The sequence below is a fragment of the Neodiprion fabricii genome, chromosome 5 (genome assembly GCF_021155785.1).
Source record: "Neodiprion fabricii isolate iyNeoFabr1 chromosome 5, iyNeoFabr1.1, whole genome shotgun sequence".
Classification (NCBI taxonomy): domain Eukaryota; kingdom Metazoa; phylum Arthropoda; class Insecta; order Hymenoptera; family Diprionidae; genus Neodiprion; species Neodiprion fabricii.
This window is the reverse complement of record NC_060243.1, coordinates 9,120,382-9,139,388: the sequence shown is the minus strand read 5'-3', so window position 1 is coordinate 9,139,388 and position 19,007 is coordinate 9,120,382. Positions and strand designations below refer to the sequence as shown.

The 19,007-nt window shown below is 35.4% G+C and overlaps 4 protein-coding genes across 4 annotated transcripts; 1 reads left to right on the top strand and 3 right to left on the bottom strand.

Annotated features, from left to right (window-relative positions):
* Positions 1-3,232: 3,232 nt before the first annotated feature.
* Positions 3,233-8,473, bottom strand: LOC124183955 (ADP-ribosylation factor 1). Its single transcript, XM_046573181.1, has 5 exons — positions 8,339-8,473; positions 7,331-7,504; positions 4,008-4,117; positions 3,648-3,773; positions 3,233-3,482 (listed from the first exon to the last, which is right to left on the bottom strand). The coding sequence occupies exons 2-5, from the start codon at positions 7,476-7,478 to the stop codon at positions 3,318-3,320; spliced, it is 549 nt and encodes a 182-aa protein (XP_046429137.1). The 5' UTR covers positions 7,479-7,504; positions 8,339-8,473; the 3' UTR covers positions 3,233-3,317.
* A 72-nt stretch (positions 8,474-8,545) lies between these two features.
* On the top strand, positions 8,546-11,757 carry LOC124183954 (tRNA (cytosine(72)-C(5))-methyltransferase NSUN6). The gene is made up of 7 exons (XM_046573180.1): positions 8,546-9,605; positions 9,857-9,979; positions 10,076-10,265; positions 10,384-10,546; positions 10,678-10,885; positions 10,980-11,273; positions 11,390-11,757. Exons 1-7 carry the CDS (start codon positions 9,483-9,485, stop codon positions 11,678-11,680), a joined length of 1,392 nt encoding a protein of 463 aa, XP_046429136.1. The 5' UTR covers positions 8,546-9,482; the 3' UTR covers positions 11,681-11,757.
* Positions 11,758-11,868: 111 nt separating this feature from the next.
* Positions 11,869-15,697, bottom strand: LOC124183316. The gene is made up of 11 exons (XM_046571662.1): positions 15,606-15,697; positions 15,229-15,424; positions 14,958-15,158; positions 14,601-14,777; positions 14,228-14,516; positions 13,920-14,075; positions 13,248-13,509; positions 12,811-13,152; positions 12,477-12,705; positions 12,257-12,402; positions 11,869-12,182 (listed from the first exon to the last, which is right to left on the bottom strand). Exons 1-11 carry the CDS (start codon positions 15,683-15,685, stop codon positions 12,041-12,043), a joined length of 2,220 nt encoding a protein of 739 aa, XP_046427618.1. The 5' UTR covers positions 15,686-15,697; the 3' UTR covers positions 11,869-12,040.
* A 683-nt stretch (positions 15,698-16,380) lies between these two features.
* On the bottom strand, positions 16,381-17,254 carry LOC124182274. The gene is made up of 3 exons (XM_046569297.1): positions 17,101-17,254; positions 16,890-17,011; positions 16,381-16,734 (listed from the first exon to the last, which is right to left on the bottom strand). Exons 1-3 carry the CDS (start codon positions 17,146-17,148, stop codon positions 16,527-16,529), a joined length of 378 nt encoding a protein of 125 aa, XP_046425253.1. The 5' UTR covers positions 17,149-17,254; the 3' UTR covers positions 16,381-16,526.
* Between the last annotated feature and the right edge of the window lie 1,753 nt (positions 17,255-19,007).

The window sequence follows — 19,007 nt, the reverse complement described above, 5'->3', positions numbered from 1 at the left end:
TCGCAAAATTAGATTTCATTTCAAAAGCATATCGTTCGCTTATTTTGCATTGATTAATTATAATTCTGTTTCTGCGGAAATGATCAACTGTCGAAGATAAAATTTTCACTTGTCTCTTCTATAATCAATTCCAAGCGACCTGCGGAGAATTCATTTGCGATTAAATCGAACTTTATTGATCAGATTTGGACGAACGGTTTTTTCTTTTTTTTTTTTTTGTTTGTTTATAATAGACTTCGAATTTTCAACTCAAATTTGCAGTTTTCCCGTAAATTTTTTCTCCTACGTTGAGATGATTTCAGTGTGATAAAATTTAACTCGATGAAGTTGTAAAATTTCTCATCGTTTGGAGTGTTTATTTATAATTATTATATTTTTTTTTTTTTTCCTGTTTCGACACTTCTGTGGCTAGTTTGCACGGTGGATAAATTTTTTTTTATCCTCAGTTTCCGTACCCGATGTCCAATTAAGTTGTTACCTTCAAGTCTCAATTTGTTTTCTATTTCCTATATTGTTTCGTATTTCCCGTACACGGTGATCCGTAAATCAACATATTCACTTACTTCAATATAATTATAATTATTATTCTGTTTCCCTTTCTTTTTTTTTTTTTATATATTTCAAATTCATTCATCGCAATCACACCTCGCGCCAACCTCACGAAGCTGAGAAACGTCTGATCAACTATAATCTTGAGATATCCGCAGCGCATAATTTCGGAATGTCAATGTTATACTTTGTAAAGGTTTCTTCTATTCTGTTCTCTTTCCATCTTCATCTAGTTCATACTTTTTTTTTTTTTATTTTTCTTTTTCTTTTTTTACTCGTTTTCTATTCACCCTATCGAAGTGCAATAAATAACATGATTGCTCTTTCACACTGAGATAAACATGTTTTTAGCTGGCTATAACCGGAGTGTACGCTGCACTTTACCGCACGTATTATAATCGTTATTAATATTCATGTTGAACGAACTTATAAACTAACGTTCGTAAATCGTCATCTTGTGTATTTCTTTATTTCCCCCCATACTTTTATTATACTCTGGTCTTTGATAAGAATTAATTTTATCTCGATGACGCCGGATGCCCTAAAATTTTCACCCAAATCCGTGCGCAGGGTCGGGAGGGTATGCGAACGTTCACCACCAAGTAAAACAATTTCTTTATCTCTCACGCGTAAACAAAATACACACTCACACGCACACACACGCACATATATATATATATACATATGTACATACATACATGCGTGTGTACAGCTTATCCCACCCGAATCTGTACAGGCATAATCATTGCTTACTGATATAAAATTTTTGCTGAAACTTTCATATAAAGTTAATGAAAGTAACTGAAAAAACAAAAAAGTTTTCAATTTTTTTAAAACAATTTTTCTCATTTAGAATTAAACACGGGTTTCAAGATTTATTCGTGAAATAGAAAAACAGAGACACGGGAAGAAACTAAACAATGTCTAACAAAGTATCATCGATTCTATACTTTGTTAGTGAGTCCTTGGATTTCTCTCTGTACCTACGGCAATTTTTATCTACATCGAAGAAATTAAAAAATTCGTCCAAGATTAGGTAAAACAAATCAAAAAGAAACTTCTATTACATCATATGCAGCGGTATCTTTGTAGAAAAACCACGATCTATAGGGAAAAGTTAATACATTAATTCCGTAATTTCTTCTAAATTGCGACAACTTCTGTTTTTGTTTTTTTTTTTTTTTTTTTTTTTCAACCAAGCATATATTTTGGGCAGTAATTTTATTCGTTTAAAAATTAATTGACCTTTACATACTCAGATGGGAGACCCTGTGAATCAATGTATGTACGCATAGATATAACACACACACACACACACACACACATACACGCACGCACGCACGCACGCACATACACACAACCACCCATAACCCTATTAGTTACCTTTCATTTATATATAAACGAGTCTAGTCGGAGTTTTGTGTATGCGCAAGCTATACATAAAATGTGGTTGAATCCGCGTGTTTGATTAAACGCGATCATTTCATTCGTTAAAATGGTATATTTGATCTTCAATCAGTGGTGATTAAAAAAACGAAAAAAATTTTGGAATGAGGCGACGGGATATTTGAAAATGAAATCTGTTTAAATATGAAAGAACATTCAACGTAGTAGAACTCCTGTTCGAGGCACCGTAGCCTCAATCCCTGCAATGATCACGCATACGTCACGAGTAAATACAGTAATGTCCCGTTGTTGTTCAGTGATCCTGTTTCGGTCAGATTTCATTTCGAAATACCTCCAATTTTTCACTTTCGTGTTTCTCTAATATAATATTTATATACGCTATAATAATCGGTTGACGATGTTTGAAATGTAGTGGACAGAACAATGTATATATTCATGTAATCATTATTAATATTCATCATTTCATAATGTATAATACGCAATTTACAATCCGTATGAAAGTTATACATTATTACAATTATCCGCAAGTCCATGTCCAACGCATTCAAACTGACACCCACCCATTGGTATTATTTATGTTTGTAACATCATCGTCACCATAACTATCACCATTATCATCATCATCATCATCATCATCATCATTAACTATTGCAGGTAGTTTCAATTATCTTTCATTATTTCATTAATTAAACAAATAATTAACTTCATGTGTGATACATATGCTTTGTATGTTTCAGATTTTTAGAGGATATATACTTTAATACAGTTATCATCATCAAGTTCTCCACATCTGGTTCATCACTGTTATCTCTGTGTAAAAAGTGTAACTATAATGCTAATAATATAATAATAATAATAATTAATAATAATAATAATAATAATAAATCATTTGCACGTAGCAATAGTTCTGTTTGGCCGGCGCGTAATCGCAGCCATTCTGACCCTCCTCCCCCCCCTGCCCCGTGTTTCTTGTTTTTTTTTTCTCGTGTTTGTTTTCCATCATCTTCGAAAATTCCTTTAATTCTCTCTTGTTTTTCCTTTCTCTGCCTCAAAACCCCTTCCAACAAAAGCTTCGTTGCACATCCGAATGCATTTTTTTAATGGTATTATTCACCTTCCGATTGAAACTCGCACAGGCTGCTCATACGATTTATGTTGTACGTTGTTAGTTGGTCGTTCTTCTTTCATTTAATCAATTAATTATTCGCTGATGGGGGGATAACGTGTGCAGTTATGTTTTTTGTTTTTTTTTAAAGGTTTGTTGGTTTGTTTGCTGTTTTTTTTTTTTTGTTTTTCGTTTTTAATGTTGTTTCTGAATGATGTTAAAATAGCAACTGAATGTTGACAGGATAACGTTTGCATTAGCGGTTGGCGTTCTTAAGTTGATTTGAAAGCCAATCAAGACCTTCGTATAATCCATCTCCGCTCGTAGCACACGTCGCCTGTATGTACCAATTACGATTACGAAGTGAGTGGAGGCCCAGTTTATCGGTGATCTCTGCCGCGTTCATGGCATTTGGAAGGTCCTAAAATTTTGAAGAATTTTTAATCCCAATAATCTTTGGCACGTGATGGAATTCTCGGAGTTGAAGCTCAAACCAATATTGTCAATACTTATTGGACTATTATTTACTTCAATTTTAAACATAATTTATTCACTATTCGATATTGTACTTTGATCATTGGCTCACCTGTTTGTTAGCAAATATAAGTAATACGGCATCCCTTAGCTCATCTTCCGCTAACATTCGCATTAGCTCCTCGCGGGCTTCACCTATACGTTCTCTGTCGTTACTGTCGACCACAAATATCAACCCCTGAACAAAAACGGAAATGGTCATTGATTATTGATGCTTAATTTGTATTTCAAAGCATTGATATGAAAAAAAAAATTATAATGTTATTATGAATGTGTTTAAATAGAAAGTTCACAGGTAATTCGTTTATAGATTAACTAAAATAAAAGACAAGATGTCTTATTTTCTTTGTTACTTGTACATTTTCATTCAAGTCAATTTCTGTCGCATTAACCTGATAGTAGAGATAATTACCTGTGTATTCTGGAAGTAATGTCGCCAGAGTGGTCTAATTTTGTCCTGACCACCCACGTCCCAAACCGTAAAGCTAATATTCTTATATTCAACTGTCTCTACATTGAAGCCTGTGGAAGAATTAAGTTTTTCACGTGTCAAATCATCAAGAGTGATATACAGTAAGCAATTCAGTATTTGCATGGAATTGACTATTCAGTGATGATAAAAAAGGTCGTTAGTACACATATTATTCTCAAAGTAATATCAATTCCCTCTTGTCAAGCTTTACATCAAACTAGCTTCACGTTCTTAGGGTATTTTCTGTTGAAGCAAGTATTTGGATGATTTAACATGCATACACAAAATGGTAATATTTTTTTTGTCAGGGGAGAAGGTAGGCGGAAGATGAAGCTAAGCAGAATTGGAACATCTACGAACAAGAAAAAAGAAATGTCTTGCGAGTAAATGACTGTATATTTCAACGGTTACCACAGACATTGATGTAATTTTATGAGTAATCGGTGGTGATTGTTACAGTTACACGCGCAAGAAACTTAGATCTGAGTGTAAGATAGAATATAATCGAGCCTTACAAACTTCAAACAGTATACGATTGGAAGGAAGCTAACTCATGCAAAAGTGTATAAACTGACGATTAGTCAAACTATATTCATCAGCATATTCTCCACATACACGGTAATTATTTCATGTGCAAAAAGTTGTTCAGGACGACTGTTTCTGCGATTTTGTACGTCATTAGGTTTTGGGGATTTACACTTTACCGACAGAATGTCAAGGATTCATCAAATTGCATGCAACACAAATATGGTAAAAAGTTATTGAATAAATTGTCACGCCGTTAATACTGATGCTAAAGGGATCGTCTTCTATCTTATTACAGATAGTTCAAGATTCCAAAGTACTTTTAATTTCCTAAAATGTGTACTGAACCTAACGATGAAGTTTAGAAAATGACCTCTTATAGGCAGTGGAAGGTCTCTTTGCAAAGCACTGCCAAAAATTCAGTGGAGTATCAATTTGACTTTTCAAAATTTTAAACACTGCCTTAACATTCTTTACATAGTCATCAAGGTAACTAGTAATAACAGAGTTGAGTATTGCCAGTTTCTTGAAATATACAATTTTCAACATTGGTGTGTGACAAAAAAGAGTAAGCAGTGGCGGACGATCTTGAAATACAGAAAGCATATTAAAAGATTTCCAGAAAATTTGACAAAGCTTTGATAATTTCTATCGTCTACCACTTGTCGACATTGATCTTGAAGTACAATGACATTAAACACGGCATGGTCTGTATACTTGACAAGTGTTCTAGGTCGACTCTGTCACATTAGGTGGTGTTCATATTACACACATTTAAAAAGTAAATATTTGTTACTCTTGAAAAATCTATCCTATTCTTTCAATCATACTTCCAAGCTGTTTCAAAAATGAAACAAAATCCATCAAAGTAGTAAATTGAACTTCCTCTAGTATTAAATTTAAGAAATTTCAATTTATTGCAAAAATTATACGCAAAATAGACGATACAAGTAACTTGATATAATGTCAACAGTTTCAAAAATTATTCAGTAAAAGATCAAACTGCCAGAAACCCAGATAATTTGAAAATTAAGGTTGAACTTTCAAATTATTCTTCGGTAGAGACTGTCTTCAAATTTTTTTTTGCAAAAAAAAAAAAAAAAAAAAAAAAAAATTGTCAATATCGTTTATATCATTTTTCAGTGCATTTGATAATGGTATCGATTATTTATAAAATTTGTGGTGGTACAATTTTTAAAACGCCTCAGTGGGAAACCCCATTGATATATTACAAAGAATAAAACTAAGGGAAGTGTCCCAGTGAAATAAAGAAATGTCACAGTGCTTTAGATAACATTGCTTAATGAGGAATAATTGATTATTTTTCAACGCCACGAACCAGACCAAACACCGTCGTTTTTTCTTTAAATACAAACACAAATCTGTTAAGAAGAACTTTCATTCGCATCGCACATTTAGGCAAAAACCGATTTTAAATGGAACAAATAGTGCCTCTTAATCCATTTTCTGGATCACAATGTTGTTTAATAGGTCATGATAAACAAATTCCAAAATTGAAATCTGCTAACCATTAAAAACCTATTGAAATAGCTTTTTTGATTTGCGTTATATTAAAGTACAGCTAGTCAAACGCGATAAAGCTCAAGACTCTTGAATCCAAAATTGCCCCAAATAATTGGAATAGAAAATTATGTAGCCATCGCATCTCGTCGTTGATACTCTGGTATATATCTATTTCTCTGACAATGTTAGTTTGCAAGGATTTTAGATCATTTTCCCATAATTATACAGTCGACTCTCTCAATAGGACTTCTCGCAATAAGGGTGCTTCCTCCAGCACTCCAGTTGAACAAGGCGTATTCGCAATTTTGCCTGGTACTCTCGCAATAGGGCCGGCAACAAAAGTGAACTGTTGGAAGAAAACAACTGGTATGGACTTTTGGCCACCCTATTGCGAAAGTCTCAGTTCAAAGCGTCATAAATGCATGTCAAGCTCGTTGGTGGAGGTATACTAATTCTTAGAAATATCCTTCCCTACACCCACACGACCATCTCTATTGAAAGGGTCGACTGTGACAGGCTGTGCTTCACTACGCTTGGTAACAATTCGCTTTTATTGCGTCGCAAACTATACAAAGTTATTTCAATGGGTTTTTTTTTCATATTGTATCAAAACTCTGTCACGCAATTTTCGTATCACAACTGATTCAGGCAGCTGCGATATCCTGGAAACGGATTAAAACGTATCTTTTTGCTCTGTTCAGTTCTTTTTTTTTCTCGTAACCGTGATATGACAAGAGAGTTGATTAATAGTTTCCAAATTTGCTATTGGAAAACCACATAACAGTTGGTCTGTGCACTGAAGCTGAAAAATAATGAATTTTCATGAAAAAATGTAACAGAGTAACATGAATACAACAGCAACAAATTCTCATGGTGTTGATTGACCAGATGATGTATAATTGGGAATAAAATTGGAAAAGGTTACGTGCAACATTAAGACAGTATGTAAGGCGATCGTTCGGTTCGTAATGAGATTCGCACAAAAAAAAAAAACGGCATGCACAGTTTGGATGGAATTCGAAAGTCTTAAGCCACTCCTTTGCATGGATAAAACAATGTGTATCATTTAGGTTATGTGGCGTTGAAGAAGTGAGTAGTAGCGGAATGAAGTAAAAAAAACTTTGTCGGTCTTAGGAGTTAGGGTTATGGTAAAACATTAGGCAAATATAAAAACTATAGAAAGAATAAAAAAAAAGTTCATTTCGAAAACTTACCTATCGTAGGAATCGTCGTAACAATTTCGCCTAATTTCAATTTATATAGAATAGTGGTTTTACCAGCAGCATCGAGCCCGACCATCAAAATCCTCATTTCCTTCTTGCCAAAGAGGCCCTTAAATAACGTTGCAAAAATGTTCCCCATGGTTAGTGTTGGTTATATGTGGGTACCTGAAACAAAGAAACACGTTAGTCGGGGTTTCACGAAATTCATGACACGTCATTAATACCGTGAAAATACACGAAAGCCACGTATATGCGGCAGATAAAGCCACGGCAGGATGCGAGGCGACGAGCCATAAGCTCCTTCCAAAACGCCCGAGGTGAAAAAAGCCGAATTTCACCACGTATTACTTAGCGGTTACACGTAAGTTGTGATATACGTGCATGCCGTGTAAACGACCGTCTACGCACCAACAGTGCATGTACCTACAGGCGTTGAAGGTATGACCCGAGATAACCTGACCTCTTCTATGCGACATGGTACTACTATCGACGGCATGGAAATAAGGAGTAAAAGAAACGAAAAATTTAGATGTTTGTTGTAAAATATTTGGGGTTCAGCCCCTTTTCAACATCAGTGAAACCTGTCGAATGACTCACTAAATACCACCCGCGAGATACCCACGCTGTCGCTCTATTGATTCTCGTTCAATTATTCCCGATTCGTTTAAACTCGTTTTTCCATTTTCTATTTCTCGATAAGTTGTAACACCTTCAAGCTTTTCACTTACAGTGCGTTATTTATTGAACGATTACAGTTTCGAGACCTCCGAGATAGTCACAACACTAGCCGATGGCAGGAAAGATTGGGGTATACAGATTTTTCGTTAGCCTGAGAGAAGCCACTATGCACACCCGGTTGGTCTGTCACCGTCTCGACCTACTCCCAAACTATATGGCGAAACGTTTGAAACTCGATTAACAAGAAACGGACAACCACCACGAGTCAGCGATTAACAACGCTGCGTCACCCTAATAATATTTATCACTTGAATTACTTACGTTTCAGTAAAAAAGATTATTTTCACGAGAAACGATAAAACATTAAACCAATACTCCCGAAAAGTACCGTATGTCAAAATGGCGGACGTGGAAAGGATTCATGCTTCGTGCCACGTATGGGGCTCTAGCAGGCTTACCATTGGTTAGTTTGATCACGTGGCCGTGAGAAAACTATTTCGTAATGCCGATTCTTGCCTGCAGATGGTGCTGACACGAGTGTTCGCGAAATCATCGACAAAAGAAAGCCGAAACTGGCCTAAGCCCTACAATTTATCCTTTGAAAATCGAACCTTGCAATAACACGTGCTCCAATGCGAACCAGGGGATGAGAATGTCAAATGAAATACTTCTACGAGTCAAATACCTCTTCTTCGCCGTATCATATCCCCTTTGTCATCTCCAAATATCTGTGTCTCATATTGAGTTTGTTATTTATCGTCAGCGAGTTCTTGGCGACCGATAACGGTGCAGCCAGCCTGTAGATGTGGGATGGCAACGAATTCGTTACATTTTAGCTTTTTGATGATCGATATAGTCATCAATCATTTCCAGTAAAGACCGGATAGCGGGTACAAGCACTGATCGCTATTCCTATGCAACCGATCTCGATTTTATTACAGATTTACGATTTTCGAAACGATGCGACTAGATCAATATTATTCTTAATGACACGTTTTAAAATCGTAAGGCCCTCTTTTTATATTATATCCCATAAGCACGAATAATTTCCGATGCAGTGATTCAATATCTAAACGATTTCTATATAACCCGCTAGAACACGATTTTAGATTCAAACTAACATCAAAACAAATATAATATAATCAATAACTCATGTCGGTGAGTAAATATCATTAAAAAGTTCTCCAACGAGCTTTGACAAACCACCTTTTATTGCATACATTACACCATCAAGCAAGTGTCAGCATCTTTGCATCAGATACAAATGTCAGATTGTGTTCAGATCCATGTGTAGCGACGTAAACTTTGGTGGGGGGTTCCCGGTTGTGCAAAGGAAAGGTTCATTTCCGGAGAATCACACGTGTTTGCAAACGATTCGACTACATCAAGACTATATGCATTTGTTTTTACCAAGGTTTTTAAGGAGAAAGGACAATTTTACACACACACATATCAAATCATCACGATGCCTTTATACTTATATCCAAAATCTCCTTTTAAACATAACAGTGAAATACGTGCCGAACTGCAAAATGAAATGCTTAGGTTAATTGGTCATGTCGATGATACGGTCTTCAACGATGTTCAGGTAATCATTACTCAACGTCGCCTTCCACCGATTTTATCGCAATTACCGTACTGTGGAATGAAAGAGAATTGTGGAATTACCACCCTTGACATCACTGTTTGATTAATTGACCTAATCGACTCTCTTGTCGACTTGTCCAAATTATGCGAATATGTTCAATGCAAGAAATTAACTCAACCACGAAAGTCATGAGTATGTTCCTACCATGCAAAAATTTTCACGCAATCGTGATGAATTAATAATTTCCTCAGGCTAGGTTGGATTGTTTGTGCTCCTGGCTCTGCAGTACTCCAAAAACCACAACTTTCAGAGTCAATAATTTAGTCGCAGATACCGAGACTGTTGTAAAAGAGATCACAAAGGAACTCTCTCAGGTAATATTTATCTTGATACTCAAATAAGTTTCGTCCTAACTCAATCTTCAATATCCTTTCAAGTTTTCATTTAAACGAACAACTTTGATTATTCAGATCGGACCAACTTTTGAGGTCCGTACAAATCGATATTTTCCTGAATTAATCGTTGTTAGCTGCTGTGATACTACTGTGGAGCTCAATTTCCAATATCTGCCCAAAGAAATTATTGTTGATTCGATATGCGGTACAGCAGTTCTGAGAGGTGCCCATGTATTTGCTCCTGGTGTTATGGGGATTCCGCAAGGTAAGAGAAGCTTCATTACTGCCTGAATTCAGAACCAAAAAAAAAGACAACTAAGCAAAACGTGAGTGAGTTCATAAACTAAGCACCCGTAGGAAATGAAGTGGAACCCTTTGAACAGGCTTACAAGTTGGAGACACGGTGAGTGTCTATGCAGATTTGACTGGAGATTGTAAAAAAGGATTCAACAAACGCTATGTGAGTCCCTACAAAGTATTTCTCGGTAATGGTGTCTTGAGAATAACAAGAAATGCTTTGTTTGGCGCAACTGTAAAAAGTCCCAGGTATGATGTAAAATGGATAAAATTTTGTCACTGATGTACAAGTCGCAGAAGAATGGTTATACGGTTTTTTTTTTCCAATTCAGAGAAACTTTTAGGGATCACTCACTTAGTATACCATAATGATATTACAGCGGGATTGCGGTATTCATGACAGATGTTGTGTCTCGTTTACCCAGTCTGAGCGACTCCGTGCTCTCTAAGGGTTCAGCATTACTGCAGAACTTACCATCTATAATTTGCAGTCGTGTTCTCAATCCATTGTCGGATGAAATTATTCTTGACATGTGCGCTGCTCCTGGCAATAAAACTACTCACATTTCTGACCTTATGAAAGGCTCGGTAATACATAATTTGTAGTAATTACGATATGCAAGCAAGAATGACGCTGTAATTGCTGTATCGAAATAGAGTTTCAATTATTTAATTCTTTCAGGGAACCATCGTAGCCTTAGAGAAGATAAAATCCAAAGTAGAACGAATGAGAATTCAATGCAATGAGTTCCGTGCTACAAATATTCAAATATTCTGTTTCGATTCAACAAAAGCTGTAAGTGAAGTGAAGGAGAAAATATTTTCCAACGGGCCTCCTTACAATGCGGAATCTTTCGATCGAATTCTACTTGATGTTCCTTGTAGCGCTCTAGGGCAAAGGCCTCAACTCATAAACCCAATTACAGTTGCACAAATCAATTCCTATGTACCTTTACAAAGGAAATTATTCTCTGCGGTTGGTTGAAGTTTATTTAGAACATTGAATAGAATAATAGAAATAATAGAATAATGGAATTAAAACGTTCAATAGAATATCCGTTACAATTATTAACAAAAACATTTCTATGATAGGCCGTTCAACTGCTCAAGTTTGGTGGAGTCTTGGTGTACAGTACTTGTACAATAACAGTGGGTGAGAACGAGGGTATTGTTTCTTGGGCATTGAGAACATATCCGTACTTGCGACTAGAATCAGTACGAAAAAATTTGTGTTCTCTTGGATTACCACACATTGGTGCATCAGGAATGGAGATCTCTGGACTGACCTCTGAAGAATCAAAAAATCTGTGTAGATTTGGAGTAGAAAGTGATAGTGTAGGATTTTTTATAGCGTGTTTTGTTAAAACAATTGCAGAAACTTGAATTAAACTACTGCTGACGTTATGTACTGATATACTTCTTAGTGCACTAAGTAAATAAATTTTCAATATTTTTGACTATCCAGGTAACCAAGTCCAGGCAACCAAGGTATCTGCAAAAAGTCAATTCCACTAGTTGCAATTGTCATTGCTTTTTCGCCGAGTAATTGCTATACAAGGTTTGCTTGCGTTAAGTGGATGTTTTGTTGACAATTTATGTTTAGAAGAATTGCTCTAATTTTGATCACTTTGAGCAATTGCGGCCACACGTTGTTTTAATCCTGCTGGCAATACTTTGCAAGCGTTACTGTCATTTCATTGTGAATAATGAGAATGCATAACAACTAACTGACTTTGAGGGACTTCAATTCTCAAAAATGTTGAAACTTCCTTCAGTGTAGGAATCTTCGTTTGTTACCACTGGTTGCAGAATATTAGCTTCCAGCTTTATTTCAGTAGGTATGAGCATTGCACCGTCATTACGGGAGTAACAATCGGCTTTGTACCTATTGATTTAATCAATTTATATTACACCGATATTGTAATCAATGCTGAGATTTACTCAAGATTCGTATAATACTTGTGCATAGGTGCAATTCGTATGAACCCCACAAGACGGCCACGAACTTCACTCGCACCATTTTGTATTGGAAATTGACCAATGTTCAGAGTAATTTGTAAAGACTGTTTCCCCTTAACTGGTATAACTAGTTCTGGCGGAGTTACCTAGTAAAAAATTATTCATTGCCGTTGAAACTTCCGTAAGTAATCTATGATACGTAGCAAAATTTTTTCCTTACTCTGAACACACAATAGTCTGGGGTTCCATAGTAAGGTGTCATGGCGATTTCTAGATCAGTTTCTCTATCAACAGTTTGTTCACTCCAGTCGATTGTTGTTAGTTCAGTTTCAGTAATGTACTCCACAGAATCCTTGTTACAATTATTTGTTCCAACACTAATTTCCAAATTACTGTCTGTATTCCGACAGAAAACCTTATTACGTGATGCAAGACTTTCATAACAGCATCTGTGCCAGGAAGAGATGGATATGGGTTGTTTACTAAGTATGGCTTTTCAGTAAAAACTAGAAAACGTTTGGAATAGTTGTCCAGTTAAGAGATTGAATACATACGAAGCTTGAGTCCAAGGAGTTTCATCTTGGGATTGAAATAAGTTACTTTCAACCGTCACCGAACTTCTGAGACTATCACATTTGCCATAATCCAGTATATCTTGTTCTGACTTTTCTATCTCCGAATCGGAAGTCTTTATCAAGTCTGTACACGTTGGGTTGGAAATTTCATTTGCAAGTGGGCTAAACATTTGCAAGGTGATGTTGAAAGGTATAGAATCCTTGGTCACCTCAGAGTCAATCACATAACTCTGCCAATTTATGGCGAGCATTACAGTGCTTGTATTTTCAACTATTATTCTTCGTGTTACTTTCTCGGTCTCAAAATTTACAGTTCCAAATCTATGGTCCAAAATTAATTTTTACCATGCGATTAATTACGTAAATTTAAACATAGATACAAGGGTGTAATAAATTATATAATTTATACTAGGTACCTCACTGTAGGTGTCTCATGTATTCCATTTTTACAGATAGGGTATGTTACAGGTGATCCAATAACTTCGATACAAACACCAAAGATATAATCAGGCAAGCCAGCAATAGATACCACAATTTCGTCAATGTAAACTCCCCAAGTGTCAGCGTAGACGTAAATGTCAACAGGAACTGTTTCGTAAGGAGCAAGAGGACCATCCGTTGGTTCTATTACCAAAACAATGCCTTGGACTGGTGGCTTAATGTCGTCCCAATAATTCTCTATTAAATTCAGATTTTTCCAGGAGTAAAAAATTATGTTATGATAAACAAGTATCTTACAATTTTCTAATCAACAAGTCAAGCGATGGTAAAGAATAACAAAAAATAAATACAAACATCTAAACTAGAATGGGTTCGTTTGAGGAAAGTTTTTGTCCCCTGATTTTGGAAGACCGGTTTTATGATGTTGAATACACAAAAAAATTATGAGAGTTTTTCTTGGTTTTACATTGATGAATAATGACGAACCTTATAATGAAACCTAATGCCAATAACTTTTTAACTCTTCACTGTTTGCTTAAAAGATTAAATATTCCAATGAAAGTTACGTATCATCCATCAATTTCAATGATGTAGAAAAAAAAAAATTTGACGCTCATATTCCAATGTTCTGACATATTATACATTACTTGATTTATGCCCCATTACAGTGGCATATGTAGAATTAATTACATCCTCTGGTTCCAATTCTTTCGTATGCTTAGTAGGGCCAAATTGTTTTGAAGATAGAGAAAATGTTGATGCAGCTGGAGTTTCATTGCGGATTACGAATGTTCTTTTTTCCACTAATGAATTACGTATTACAAGGATTACTAAAAGCAGTGTTCAAACATTTCACAACACAAATGAATGAAATAATCTTTCATGCTCTATTGATTTTGTATTGAAATTTCCGAAAACTAGAGAGTAATCGAAAAATTAGACATTGATATTTTACCTGTTCGTAAAGGCAAGTTAGTAAATTCTATTGCCAAAGGTTGCATAATGGGAGGAACAACTGTTTTATAAAAAGGGACTATGGGTTGTGGTTTACGTAGAGAAATAAATTCATCAGGTCTGTCGACCGTCCAAACGATGCCTTTCAACAAGCTTTCCCAGCTTCGCGGTTCGCATAAATCCTCGTTTTCGGATTCAGCAGTTAATGTAATGCTATTTTCAAGTTTCATTTCTTTAACAAATTTGTTTTGTACTTCAGCACTCTCATTTTTCTGGAATATATTGTGATGGTTTTATAAATGTTGATGAAGTTATCAAATAATTAGCTGGCCTAAAATTCCAAACTAATAAAAAATTCTAATCATGAATCTTACATCAAGTTTTTGTTTCGGTGGAGATGGATTTTCAATAGACGGGACTAGTGATGTATTGTCGATATCTACATTTTCTGGGCCAACCGCAGTAGTTGCGATTACCTGTCCAGCATCCAAATTTATGTTCTTCAATTCCTGTTCCTCTTCAATTTTGGAATGTCGATTCATTTTCAAGTTCTAAGCTAGACAAACCGATGATTTTAATTGCCTATTAACTGTTTTGCAACATGCGTAAGCAATGGCTACACTGTACAATTTTGTATTTATAAACTGCAATGTTTGACGAATTATTAACTAGTTCCACTTTGAGATTCAACTAATATGAGATGTGTAATAGAGTCGAAAACTGCGACTTACGTTTAAATTAAGTGCAGATGTGTGACCAGCTTTGTGCCACTCAACACGTATTGAATCAACACATGGAGATGGGATGGCGTTCGGTGGCGGTAAAAAAAGAAAAGTAACAAACAAGGCATCAATGGTACATTGAATTCCAAGCATAATGGGATCTTGGCGACCCCCGACAAAACACGGGATATACAAATCCTCAATTACCCCCTGACAAAAGAGTACAAATAGTGATTCAACAAAGAAATATTGTACGATAGATGTACGAAAGATATCTCACAGTGTTCGTCGGCAAGCAGATCACTTCGATCATAGCTGTGTCAGTTGGAGGAATCAAACCCTCCTTTGGATTGAAATATACTTCCATTCTACACCCATCTTTCTCTGGTGGTAGTCCCCAGGCATAGGACACAGGTTTACAGGTCAAATTTCGTAGCGTTAATAAGTATGTTTGCTTTATACCAACATATAATGATCTGTGACAAGTTATTTTTGTTACATTAACTGAAGTGATCATTTTTGTGAAACGTAGGACATACACCAACAGTTTTTAGTCACTAGTACACCTTCAGATCACTATAATGTATTGCCCAATCATTTATTGATTTAAAAAAAGATATCCTACCGCCTATTACAACATAATATAATTAACACTACCTTTCAGGGATTAGAATTGCTGTATTCGACATTTGGTGATGAAAGTCAAGTGTAGGAACGGCTGGTGCAGCTGTATCCATTTCATGATTCTGCGCTATGCTAAGAGATGCATTCCAAAGAATGCCAGACTAAATTTAAAATTATAGACGATTAGGTCCATTAAAATGAACATTGGAAATTGCATATGCATAAGTAATGATCAAGAAGAGAAGATTAACGATTCTACGGTATAATATTTTATGTCTCTTACTTCTTTGCAATCATCAGCGCACTTGACATCATTCATCCCATAATTCAATACATTGTCAGCCGCTGTGCCGAACTCATCAAAAGTGTTTTGAATCGCACACACTGAACCTGAGGGTGAATAGTAATCTATATTCGTAATTTCCTCTGCAGCCTCCTCTGAGAATCTGAAATATAAATCTTGGCGATCGAAAAACTTTTACAGCGACGTAATTTTGTCGTTGTGAATAGTCAAGGGAAAAACGTCATTTTCAACAGAGAGACGTTCAGTATTTTAGTCACCTTGTTTTACTATCCATTTTCTGCACAATACCAACATCTAAACCATCCTCTGGAAGGATACAGCATGCCCGGACCTCAACATCAGCGACTAAAATGTCCACAGTCTTGAATGTTTAATCATATATTAGTAGGTTTCTTTTCAACATTATTGGCAACTTACAATTGAACAGTTCCTGCGCTTTTCACGAGATTCTGTAATTCTGAAATTACAATTCTTTGGTATGGACGCCAAAGGTATATCCTCGATGTATAGCCTGAACCACAGTTATACAAGTGTTTTATAAAATAGATATTTAGGATCACTGCCATTCACATTAAAAAAAAGCCAATACAATATTGGATTATTAAAAATTTGTGAGGAAACTATCATTTCTGTTGAGTCTTCGTTCCTTCTTACCGTAAAGTAGTACAATATTCACCAGGCTCCACATCATTCATCTGTACAACAACTTTGAAAAATGTTATTGAATTTGCATTCAGAGAACCCATGACTGGTTGAATAGTCAGGTTTTCCGTTGGTAGATGTGACCAGCTGTTCTTTGGATCAGATGTAGAACATATTGCTGACTGCTTTTCCCATCGATAGAACATTTCCATGTCACTTGAGAATATTCCAAAGTCAGAGTTTATTATTAGAAATTGCACGGATACTCTTTTCTAAATCCTTTTGCTGATAGCTTATGATTTTTTTATTATCATATTAGGTATTTAATAATTCAACAATAAACTATTTGATTCGTTTTTATTGCAACTCACCTATTATTTATAAGGAAAATAGGTTTCTCTAAAACATCACCTGAAACTATGCTAGCCATATTTAGACGGTAATCAACTGAAGTTACGTTGTTGTCTTCAGGGGAGCAACATATTTCCATATTCTGAAAGTATTTCCGTGATTAGAATCGTTATTGTCTCTTCAAGATTATTTACAATCTTGTTTTAGTATCTCAATAGTACACTGACGTACATCCCCAAAGCGAATAAAGTCGGGGTCGTACCAGACCCCATCTCCCATGAGTTCTATCGGATGAACAGCATGATTGTCACAAAGTATATATAACTTATCAACCTAAAAAAATTATGAAGTACAATTATTATATGTAAATCACATAAATTTAAGAAGTTCCCAGAAAAACAAACTTGATATTTAATTCATCTAACTTGTTGCGAAATCCTATATTACGGTATAGATGATATTGTGTACTAATTACTTGCATGCCGTATGACTCAGGACAAAAATATGTACGAATATCTACGTATTCACCAGTTTTTAGTGTAAAATATACTGGCCATACAGCAAAAGGCGGTATAAGAATCATATTACAATCCATAATATCCTGAAACACATAATTTATTAATTAAACTTGCGAGAAAGAATGAAAAAAATAATTCAGTCCAATTAAAATTAACTTGCATCAAGATTCATTGTACACCAATCGATCTCACTCATGATAAAAAATTTTCCATCACCACCATCATTAACAAATTGTCTCGATATAATGGTTCGCTCGCCGATAAAGCACTTTCCACATTCAAAATTTGCTCCTAAGTTCAGGGTACATCTAACAAGTTTGCCGTTGTCATATTTTCCAATATTTGCACAAGTTCCAGTGAGCTAAATTGTAACAATGGTTTCTATTGAGTCACGGAAACGTAAATTTGTAACTGAAACGACCAAAGTTATAGGACCTGTTCCCTGGGTATTTTGAGCTTCTCTTCTTCGGTAATACTTAAGAAAGATGACCTATTTTGTTCTATATCCGTGGCGATGGATTGAGAACATGACGAAGATTGATACAAAGTTTTCACAACTTTTGGAAAGTATATATTCAGATTAGTTACATACTTAAGGTTGAGGGCAAGTCTACTTTTTTTTGGTGACATGTGGAATTCAGAAAAAATACCTCTCAGCAGAGGCGGATCTCGATACCCATGCATTTTTATGCATACTGTTTTTCCTGGATATACGTTTATTATCAGAGATTCTTCTGGATCTTCGATAACATCACATCGAAATAGAACCGTTAACTTAATGTGCATGCCAGGTGCAATTTTTCGCGTTTTCATAGCTGCTGTGTTGAGGAGAACAGTAAATTTTGAATTAGGTAATCTTCTTTCAATTTTATACATGGCCGTAGAATTGCCGACATTTTTTAGCAGCACAATCTTCTAAAACAATACATATACAATTTTATTCCTTAGATTAACTCTGCCATTACTTTTATGAATGCATACCTTATACAGTTTATTGTACTGAAAATTGTGAAAAAGTAGTTCTTCTGGTTCCGCAATCAAAACTCTTTTGGTGTATTCTGATCTGATTATACTTCTTTTACGAACAGCCATCCTTGTGGTTGTCGATCTTTCTCGAGTTCTCACATTTCTGACAATCGTTCTTAGACAAATGAGTACAATCGCTATGTAACTATATTTTTAACTCGATAATCAGAGTTGAATTCGGATTGCTTTATATTTTTTGCATCCGTTCAACCACATATGTAATGAAATTAAACATGAATTCTTTAGTCAACAAATACCTTGATTTTTGCTCAATCTCAGTATCAAATCTGCTAACTTGAGACACGATTGTTGGCAATAATTTTTCATCTAATAATGAGTCTCTGCTGTTGTACAATCTTTTCTTCATACGGAGTCTATCTGTCTCATGCAGTCGAAAATCTATAATCAACCAACATAAAGAAATCTAAATATGTAGACCACATCGAAGAAGCATATAAAGAGGCCAAGAATATACTGAATAAGTTGAATCTTAGTTATCGTACTGGTTCGTCTTACTTATAAAAATCCTTGCAAATCAAGGTTTGTTCAATTCATCGTCATATACTTTGGACTTAGAATTGTACAATATTGTGA